The sequence below is a fragment of the Mesitornis unicolor genome, unplaced genomic scaffold (assembly GCF_000695765.1).
Source record: "Mesitornis unicolor isolate BGI_N332 unplaced genomic scaffold, ASM69576v1 scaffold4030, whole genome shotgun sequence".
NCBI classification, from domain to species: Eukaryota; Metazoa; Chordata; class Aves; order Mesitornithiformes; family Mesitornithidae; genus Mesitornis; species Mesitornis unicolor.
In genome coordinates, this window is record NW_010158806.1 from 195 (window position 1) to 11270 (window position 11076).

At 42.8% G+C, this 11076-nt stretch overlaps 1 protein-coding gene across 1 annotated transcript; it reads right to left on the reverse strand.

The window, feature by feature from the left end:
* Positions 1–407: 407 nt before the first annotated feature.
* Positions 408–9624, reverse strand: LOC104534473 (ubiquitin-associated protein 1-like; the record flags this gene model as incomplete). The annotated part of the gene is made up of 5 exons (XM_010184548.1): positions 408–548; positions 2490–2591; positions 4045–4242; positions 4683–4718; positions 8624–9624. Coding segments are annotated over 5 exons (1478 nt in total), but the record flags the coding sequence as incomplete, so codon positions are not given.
* Between the last annotated feature and the right edge of the window lie 1452 nt (positions 9625–11076).

The following is an 11076-nucleotide window of genomic DNA, read 5'->3' on the forward strand; positions in this document are numbered from 1 at the left end:
ATTTAGTACAAGCAGACACCATGAAAGAAGCTTCAAAGAACGAAAGCATCCTAGTTTCAGAACCAACTTAGTGTCCTTCTGTCCAACTCCAGTTCAACAGTGAGAAGGAGAAACCACTCCTGTCAGTACCTATGTACAATTCCAGTAGAGGTTGGGCAGTCTAAACTCTGTAGCCAAGCTGGAAAAAGAAACTTGGGAAAGGACACTTTAAAAACTTAACTGAAGAAAAAGTTGGCTCTCAGTGGAAAGAGAAATGCTAGAGTGATGCACGTGGGCGGGCTTGTTCAGTCACTCTCACTTGTATGCAAAAAGCTGGACTCCTTCCTGCCGAGAGCAAGTCACACTGGATGTGAAGGTGACGAGGCTGGTCCTGCTCCATTGCATGCTGAGAATCCAGAAATGCGTTTTCAGCTGGCTCCTGCACGGGCCATTAGATCTTCCAAAGCATTGTGTTGGTCATTGTTATGTAATAATAAGGCCTCCTTAATGTCTTTTAGTTCAAAACCCATTTCTTTAAATTGACTCATTAGTTGGAGAAGTTCTGTGATCTGAAAGACACAGACAGTCCGTTATTTGCAAGAGAAAATAGGATCAGTACTTGGTGGAGGTTTAGCACAGAGCCAGTCTTCAGTGATTGGGCACCCCATGGGATGGATTCCTACTCCCCAAGTACAGCCTGTTCCAGTTCATTTGGAGAAAGTCCACTCACATGAGAGCCGGCAGAGCTCTGGGTGCAGTAGCCCACAAAGCCTCACCTTCAGTCCCCTGTGTTTGCAATCCTACATTTTCAAAACCCTCTTCAGCAAGGGCACCAAAGCTCAATCTGTGGAGGTGTCTCTCCCAGTGGGAAATTTATCACCCTGTTCCCCCATTTATCAGCTGCTGCATCTGAATTTTTTAACATTACTTTGACCTTGGGAACAGTACAGTAGCCCTTGCTATCAAATGGCTCATCAAAAGAAGTGTGGCCAGCAGGTCAAGGGAGGTGATTCTGCCCCTCTGCACTGCTTTCATGAGACCCCACCTGGAGTACTGCATCCAGCTTGGGAGCCCCCAATATAAGAAGGGCATTGAGTTGTTGGAGTGTGTCCAGAGGAGGGCCACAAAGATGATCAGAGGCTGGAGCACCTCCCCTACAAGGATCAGCTGAGAGAGCTGGGGCTGTTCAGCCTGGAGAAGAGAAGGCGCTGGGGTAACCGTATTGCAGCTTTCCAGTTCCTGAAGGGGGCCTACAGAAAAGCTGGGGAGGGACAGTTTACAAGGTCAGGTAGCAATAGAACGAGGGGGAATGGTTCTAAACTGGAAAAGAGTAGGTTTAGAGCAGATAGTGGGAAGAAATTCTTTACTGTGAGGGCGGTAAGACACTGGCACAGGTTGCCCAGGGAAGTTGTGGATGTCCCCTCCCTGGAAGTGTTCAAGGCCAGGCTGGACAAGCCTTTGGGCAACCTGGTCTAGTGGGAGGCGCCCCTGCCCATGGCAAGGGGGGTGGACTGGATGATCTTTAAGGTCCCTTTCAACCTAAACCATTCTATGATTCTATGATCTAGGGCAATCACTTAAGTGATTAGCACAAATCCTATTGCACATGCTGTATACGATACTACCAATATCAAGCACAAATCCTCCCCAAGTTCTGAAAAAATAAAGTAAAAAGTGAATCAACTGAAGACTTTTATGAACCCTCTGCCTTTTACAGAGCCCTCCACTCCACTTTATGGGGGTATGACAGGAACCAAGAATCAAACCAAAACCAAACCATCCCAGGTTGAAATGTGCGATCAGGAGATTAACCATTTCAAGTTTTGAGGTTAAGCCAGTAGCAAATGTGTTTCCTGAACTCAGTCACTTCTCCCATCTTCACACTGTTGTTCCTCTGTTTGCAAGCTCATCACTAAGTTCAAGAAATATATGTTGGGAGAGTGTTGGGCTGCACCTCTAAATATTTCATATAATAAATTTGGCACACAACAGGCTGGCAAACTAAAAGATCCTGCTGTCCTCTGCCCTGGCTACCTGCTCCTGACTCTGTACTTTTGGTGCTGGTAAAACAGCCAGACAATGAACCAGATCCCAACAAAACATATTTTCCAGCTTCTTCCAGACAGGGCACTAATCCAATTTGCTGAGCAGCCAGGCAGATGCATTTGTACAGGGGAGAAAATTCACAGCCAGGGCAGGTTGCTGTACCAAGCACCTTGCCCACAAGAGGGGTGAGTTCAAAACATGACTAACAGAATAAACAAGGTCTTTTAAAAAAAAATCCTGTCCCCATAAAAATGCATGCAAGTGAGAGTGATAAAGCAATGCAGAAGAATTCTAATGCTTTAACATATATTCACTTTATCACCGCAAGGATGTCCTTCAGCAGCCAGTTTTGGAAACAAGGCAGCATTACCGTGAAAGCCAGAATTTCATCAGCCAGAGGAACTGTGGCTAGAATTCCTCATCACAGCACATTCTCTCTATTCCTTAGCACACTGCTCCCTCACCTTCTCCTCTGAATGCTGGTGCAGTTCCAAAGCTGCTTCAACAAGAAGTGGATCAAAGCCCTTCTCACAGAGTTGTCCATGAACAAACAAGTAATCCAAAACCTGTGGGGAATGAAGAAAAGCTAAGTTCACAGAGTGGCATTTGCAGCACAGCATTGAATACCATCTCTGTACACACAGAGGGGCTGAGCATGACTACCCCAGGCTCCACCAAGGACTGAAATAAAGTCCTTCCTAGTAGAGTTGAGATGCTTTTTATGCAAGAGCTTGTACAGAGAAAACAAACAAGTCCTTCTGTCCCCCTCTGCTCTCCCACCAGCTCTGAACATCATCTTCCACTCTAGTCAAAACAGTCTCAGAAGCCTATCTTTAGCCTTCTGTGCCTGATCACTGAGCAGAAGGCAGAAGTTTAACTGTGCTTTTTATACTGCAAGTTTTTAAAATGAAACTGTAGGTCTAGCAGTCAAGATAGGTCAGTTTTTAGCTTCCTCTCAGACAGCCACAAGAGCTGATGCAATCTGAAAGCAGTCAGCCTTTTAAGATCAACTCAGCATACTGGTGAGTGAGCTGCAAATCCCAGCTCACACACCCAGAAATCGCTGCCGAATTTCTTATCCGTCCTCAGTTTTGAGAGGTATGGGAAAGGTCAGATAGGTAATGCTAGGGATGCAAAAGAATGCAGCCTGCAAATACAGCAGGATTTAAAATTGCCCTCCTAAGGGACATTTTTTCCATTTGATACTACAGTTCACTCCAGTGCACAGCTTAAACCATTCTCAATGCGTAGGTAGTGGGCAAACAAACAGATCAACTCCACAAGCAGTCGTCACTGGGGACACTCCTCCTCGACGGGCACAGCACCCAGCCTGCCCTCAGTCAGCATGGAAAGTTTGGCCACACTCTCCTCATTTTCAAGTGTTTGAAGTGCATCCAAGACCCAGAGTCATGCTTCACCCTGCAGGGCTTTATGCTATGTGACCTGGTTTTAGCAAGTGTTTGAGGCAACACATGAGGCAGGAAGCACCACAACCACAGCACGCAAAAGAAAGTCAGTCAGTGGTGCCTTGTGAGAGCACCTTTCAGGACTGTCCTAAACCTGCAGGGGCCAATCTCTCTCTACAAGGAGAAACATCAGCATTGTAATCCCTTATGCTCAGAACAAGGGAAGTTGGCCATTTTTTTGTCACATGGTACTAAACATGACAGAGCCATGCTAAGCTTCCTTCAGATAGTTTTGTGGCTCCTGGCAAGGTCCAGTATCACTCCCAGCTTCACATGAAGCTAAGGGCCCATCCCAAGCTCAGCACAACTCTAACCCAGCACCCACGGGTGTGGCCAACTCAAGTAGTCTCTCATCAGAAACACGCGCAGACACTCTTTGGTTTTGGGAGCCTTTACTGCCGGGTGACAACTTCTCTAGCAGTTAATATTGCAGCGGCTACAGGCTGCAACCTCTTGTTAGAATAAAAGTATTCTTCCCTGTCCATTTTGCAAACCCAAAATTGTTTCTCATCAGAATCAGCAAGGGTTTCTTCCCCATTGCACAAGCTCTTACCTGGTCTATGTTCTGTCCCTTCTTCTTCATGGCTTTCAGGACGTTCTCAGGTGAGTACCCCATGTTGATGACCGTCTCTACACACTGCCTCTCACTAGCAGAGAGGACCTGTTGTAGTTCAGGAGCGAGGCCACCTGACCACTTTGTGCAGCTGGTGTTATTGGGCACTTTAGACACAGGGAAATTTTGGTGCATTACCTAAAGCGGAAGACCATCACCTCAGCCTCTGGGTTATCTTCTGCATCCCCACATCCTGTTTCTGGCTAGTGCAGAACCAGGATAGCCCATGTAATTAATCCAAGAGGATTTTTAGACTGTCCTTGAGAAGTTATTCACTGTTAGGATGAAACCAAGCAGTGCACATAGTCTGACTCCCACCATACTCTTTTTACCCTCAAAACAACAATCAACAACCCAGATTCTTCACAATATACCCTTTCCTACCAGTGGATGAAAACCTTTCAATACCAAACCTTATGATATAGTTAAACCCTGTACCTCAGAGGAAGCATGGAGATTGCTTCCTACACCCCAAGTTTACTTGTCATCTATAATTTTTTTGTACTTGAAGGAACACTACTACTGGATCACGTTTCTGAAAATCTCCAGTGCAAGCACACAGATATTTGGGAACTTACCACAGGGATTTCTGTTTCCTTGTAGTCTGAGTGTACCTGTTGGAGAACACACAAATAAGATGACTATAAACATTATGCACCAGTGAGCAGAATTTGCTGCAGCTGGGGGAGAAGGGTTTTATGGGAGAGATCTGAGAATAAGTCTATCATACTAGGGAGACTTGTGATCTGATGAGGCTTCCCCATGTGAGATGTGGACGTCTGACAGTTGTGTGTAGTTATAGAATAGCCATCGTAAGAATTGTTTCTTCTCTCAGCACTTTACAAAACCAGATTATACTCCAAGAAGCATGTGTTGCCGTGTCCCCTCCCCCCCCTCGCAATAATTGCAATTTTTTTTTATTCTGTCACTGTGATTGCTACATGTTCATATAGCTCAGTGTAACATGCTGGCTCCTGTTCAGCTCTTAACCCACCCAGTGCTGCACTGCCTGAATGACAGTGATAATTTTAAAATCATTGCCTAGAGACTTCCCTTGATTTTTTGGACCATGAAAAGGGGTAAGAGAAACATATACCCTTTTCTACTCTCAAAAAACAGCATTTCATGAACCATATATGAGCAATGTGGTACACTGGCTAAAAAGAGCATGTGGTTTTTCTACCAATGCCTAACCCTTGGTCCCATTCCCAGCACACCAACAAAGCTGGGTAACATTCCCTGCTGTACACCTGCTTCATAGGACTTTGCCCAAGACACCAGGAGTGCAAAGTCAGAACTTTGCCCCATCACATTTGCCCCCTACACATTTCAGTTCATCTACTTAAGTCAAATTAGAAGACTGCAAAGAAGTTGCTTTGGACCAAGAGCCTCTGTTTATTGTCTTTCCTTAATATCTTCTTAAGCCAACATAGATTGCTTGAAAGCTTGTCCACTTCTTTCAGAAAAAAAACTTTTTTGGGCCCAAACTAAAAAAAAAAACCAAAACCAAAACAAAAAACAACCAAACAAAAAAACCACAATACTCAAACACAAACACAAAAAACCCATAGCCACAACACACTACAACAACAAAAAACCATTTATAGAAAAACAACTTTGAGAATATATAGTATGATTTTGGCAAATTCCATCTATTGGAAGGGAGAGGGGAAGAAGAAAAAAAAAAAAAGAAAAGGCTTTGTTCTGCATTTCTGCCCATTTTCATCTCCAAGGTAAGAATTTATCTTCTAGGAGACAAAGCCCAAGAAATCACATTCAGTCTGATGGACTGGTTTACCCAAGAACCTCTCCTCATGGTGGTAGAAGGGTTCAAAGCTCTTTACACACCTCCTTCCACCAGGCACTTTTGCCAGAGCAAAAAGCACTAGAATGTGGTACACACTAAACTGAGCGTCTGGAGTAGCCCTGAAATCAGCCAGTTATCAAATTGAAGGATGATGTTTTGTTATTGATGCTGCAGCCAGGAAAACCAAAACTGCTTCTGACACCATCTCTTCCTCCTCAAAGTACTTGACCTTTACAACCTGTGCTTGTGGTCAGTGACTTCCAGTGGAAGGAAGCACCTAAAAGAAATTGCAGGGGACAAAGCCAGGGCTGGTCACTCAGCAGCTACACTCCCTTACACCTCAAACTTGCATTTCAGTGCTTTTCAAGAAGCAGACGTGCAGTGCTTTCAGTATGTACTTGCACACTGCGCCTACATTTAGGAACTTCATACAGAGGCCATGCCTGCAGCTGGTGTGCCCACACACACCACACTAATGCAGCAGTATATGTACTGAATGGTCCAACCAGGACTGCCCCATCCTCCTGTAACCTGAGATTTCCCTAAAGGAAATGGATCATACTCATCGGGCCTCTGACAAGCTTTGTTTAATTCCAACCTGTTGTCTTCACTAGTCATTTCTCCCTCTGCCAATGCTGCCAAAAGCAAACCAGTGAGCTTCAAAAAAAATACTCAGAGGGGACCACCCAGGACAGAATCAGTGCAGCGTCACAAGTTTATTTTCATCCAAAAAAGACTCTAGATCCAATTCACTGGTAAAGTATAAACTACAGTAGTAACTCCAATTCCAAAGTTACAATTTCTAGCCTTGTGAGAAAAAAATTTATATATAAAATCACTGTGGAATAGCCTCAGGACAATTTTATGTCCCAGTATTTCTAAAAAGGACAAGCCTATTCTTGCATAACATTCAAGAAAAGGGACACATGACCCTTCTGCTCCCAGCCACAGAGGTAACTGTGACTTCCTTCTATCATTTTTATACTCTGAGGATTTTGGCTACATTTACTTCAATTTCTCACAGCTCAGCTGTCATTTTCCAACCACTTGGACCATATTGTAGAAACATGAAACAAGTATATTCTGAAGTCTTGGAAATGAAACAGAAAGAACTAGCTCTGTCAGCATACCTATTTCTTGGTTTGTAACTTCCAAAGCAGAAATAGTTTCAAATTATGATCTTTATTACTTCTCCTAATAAGATCATTTGCTTGTTTATCAGTTTGTATCTTCTCTCACGGCATTCTTGAAAACACACCTTCCCTCTTGATCTTTAATAAGAAGTTTTAATCCAGCACAAAGATTTGAATAGTTAGAGTGAAATTTGGCCATCCAAATGCCCATCTATCTAGCTGTAAGTGATCTTTCACGTTAATCCCCAGAGATGTGTCATGTATCATACTTTGAGGTTTCACCTCTGAGCTACATAGGATCATACAAACGCCTCTCAAACCTGTGATCTGTAGCAGCGAGTAGTTTTTCAGCGCATTGCTGCTTCTGCCAAAGTTTACTGTACTAAATTTGTTCTAGTAATCAACAAACAGCTGTTCTGCTGTGCTCTGATAGTTACCAGTATACTGTACATTGCAATTAATAATGCATTTACCTAAGCCTGAAAAGAGGAGAAAGAACAACAGGAGAGAAGCAGCGTCACTTGTTTCAGAGCACATAGTGTCACACAAAAACCTACAGTATGCCAGTAAGGCCACAGAACCACTGAAGCACTGCTTATATTGGACAGAAGAAGCCAAATTGTTTTAGAGCCAGCTAGGGGATTTGACTATACCGTTTCCACTACGCTTCATGAGTATTGGTGTCCAGATCTTCAGTTCTTTGGAAAAAAAAAATCCACAAGCTTATTTAGATCTCTGCCCTTATTCACAAAGAAACAAAAAGACAACAGCTGGTGTGAAGTTAAGCGTCCTCAAAGTAATTTTAGAATTTCCTACAAGTTCGAGGAAATGAAGCATCAAACTACTGTCTCAGAGCTGTACAGCAACCAACTGTAACATTAGTGATCTAATATGATCCTCAAGACTGCTTTTAGTATCCACAAAGCAATCCTTCCTCTCTCCTTTATAAGGAAGAAGGTAAATTAATAAACCATTATTTTCATTCTTTTAAATGTTTTTAAGGATTAAAAAAACCAACAAAAACAAACAAACCCCAGACAATTCTTTCATTGTAGGTTTACTGCAAGCACCTTTTTTTCTTCCCTGAATGACACAGCATGTGTGTTTTTTAATTTGTTATTGCTTCTACTCCTTGAAAAGTCTGCATTTCCCATTATTTCCAGCAAATAAATAACCAAGCTGAGGAACAAATCTAGCAGAGATTTAACTCAAAACCTAAGAGCAGTTCAGAATCTGATATATCTCAGTTGAATAAGACAGAATGCAGGACTGTACAAAGAAGATCTCATATGCTTAGCTCAAAGGTATGCGACTATGAACAAGCTGAAAAGCTGAAAGAAAAGTCACCAGACTTAAAACAGGGGAAACCTGCAGAGTAATAATCTGAGGTTCAGAACTGCCAGCATGAAGATCTGTTTGATTGATCAATTTACCACATAAATGAAGAGGAACTACCACACGATATACACACCGCTCCCATTAAATGAACCTAAAACCACAGGACATTTTAGAAGCAACATTTGCCTCTACATCTCCACATCTCCCCAGCAACCCTGATTCTAATCCACTGCATGTTTACCGCAGTTGCTGTGCTTTGAGATGATTCTTCTTCTGTACAAACTGTTGACACAGCCAGGGAAGGCAGCCTGGATGAAGAGGATAATGTCGATGTCTCCATGCCACTGTCCTCATTTAGAGCAGAAAGACCAACCATATGGTTTCCATTCAGTTCACTAGCTTTACTCTCAGCACAGGTCTTCAAAGAGCTGAGAAAAGGGCCATTGCGGAGACAGGTAGTGCTGTGGAAAGTGCTCATGAGCTTTGATGATTTTTGATCACTCTCATTGGAGTCAAGTTTAGGAAAGGACAGGGATTTGATATTGCTCACTGAAGTGATAGGGGACAGGGACACTTTGGAAGACAAGGACATCTTTTCACAGTTTCCCAACTGTGGTAAAGCGATAAAGCCATTTGGTTTGTGAAGGGGCTTGAAGTCCAACGTGGCCCTTTCTATGGATGTCAGAACTTCCTCATCTTGCAACACAGACTCAGATCCTCCTTTGGGCAAAGTATTATCTAACAGCTGGGCAACAACTGGCCCAGTAGTACCAACGTGAATATCAAGAATACTTTTTAATTCCTCTTTATCATTGATAGTTTTTAATTCCAGTTTGTCAAATGGGTCTTCTTCACATTCAAAATCAGCTGGGTTGAAGTCTGCTTTTGGACGAGGTGGACTGAGAACCTTTTGCTTCACAGCACTGCTGTTGGCTGGCATGGGAGTAAGAATATTATTGTGCTGCAGGCTAGCGAGGATGGGGTTAATACAAGGAAGCATGGCCTCAGGGCAAGGTCCTTCTGAGGACCCCATTTTGTTGCTGGCCTCTGGAGCTGCTTTTGAGTTCACTAGTACTTCTGCCTTGTGTTCAGCTTCTCGTTGGGCAGCTTCATTTTTTTTTATATCTTCAGCCCACTTGATTGTTTTCTTTTCCAGTGAGAAGTCATACTGACCAGGGGTGGAGGGAAAAGGAGAGGAGGAAAAAAAGAAATTATAAGGATCATAGCCACTACTTTTAACAGCTACATAAGTAACATAGAATGAGAGCTACATGAATAGGCATCATTTTTTTCCCCAGCTTCTCTTGTAAGCTACAGACTGACAAAGCTAGAAAACAGCAGAAATAGTTCTTTTTGCCTCTAGCAGCAAAACCTGTCTATGGTCTGGATTACAGTATCATATTTTGCCTCCTTCCTACATTTAGTTTTGCTTTAGAGCTACTTATCATCCCAAGATCAGTTTCACAGCCCTCCCACCCATTCCCCCCAAAACAATGGATGTAGCAAGGGGAAGTCTAATGCGTTATTAGATGGAAAATCGTACCCAGATCTTGCACCACTGAACTACCTCCTGTCCACAAGTCATTCAAGACGACGGCAAAGTATTTTTGCATCCAAAGACCAATACAGTATTACTCAGTTTCCCCTAAAAGATTCCTAAGAGACTTGATATTAGAATTCTATACCTACTAGCTTAAGAGGTATTGGTATTCTTACCCCAGTGCCAATGGCTCACTAGCCAAAGGGGATATACTGGCTACACTGATGATGACAGCTACCTGCAGTAGCAGATTTTGTTGCGGTCACTAGCATGACAGGATCCCAAGAAGCTTTTCTCATTTAACATCAGCTCCTTCAGGGCCAGGTTAGCATAGGAAGGCATTTGTAAGCTACTCAGTACTGGTTTGCTGGGCACCGTAGTGGCCTGGTCAAAAGGACAAAATTCTGAACAGACTAAATCTATGTAAAGCTTTAATATATCTTAAGAAGAATGAACAGCCTGAAACACTCTTTAAATAACCACAAAATGTTCAGAGAACACAGCCTACAAGCTAAGTCCAGAGTATAACCTACCTGTGACTCACAAGAAGTCATAAGATATCCTTGTCAGGATAATGGCATATAACCAAACAGGAGTGCTCTTGCCATAGGTCATACAAATTCCTAGCTCTAAAGAGCAACAAGCCAGCAAGGATTACTAGGCCTCTACTAGGCTTTTCTGGGACTTGCTATGCGCTGCATCACATTTTTTCCTATAGCAGGCTCCAGTGAGATCTTGAAGACCTGTTGTCTGAACTGTATAACAGTTTTCCCTTCCCTTAGCTCTAAGACTCCAAGAAGTGTGATACACAATTTATCAACAAAGTGACTTTGAAAAATAACTCACTGGTTGAAGTGCTGGGCACTACTCATTACATATTCTTTGCTGTCCAAGCAGAGCTATTGTAGTTATGTGTGTGCACATGGTTATATATACATATACACATACATATTGAGCAAAATTGACCAAAGCTGTATTTTTTAAATATTAAGGGGGTAGGGGGGAATTTAAATTAAAAAAAAAAAAAAAACAACCCAAACCATATGACCATATGGCTTTGGGCAATTTTGTTTCCCTGCATCTTTAAAAAAAAAAATCCCCACAAACCAGCTCTCACTACAGCTGTAAAGAAGTCAAATTGCACTGAGATGCAT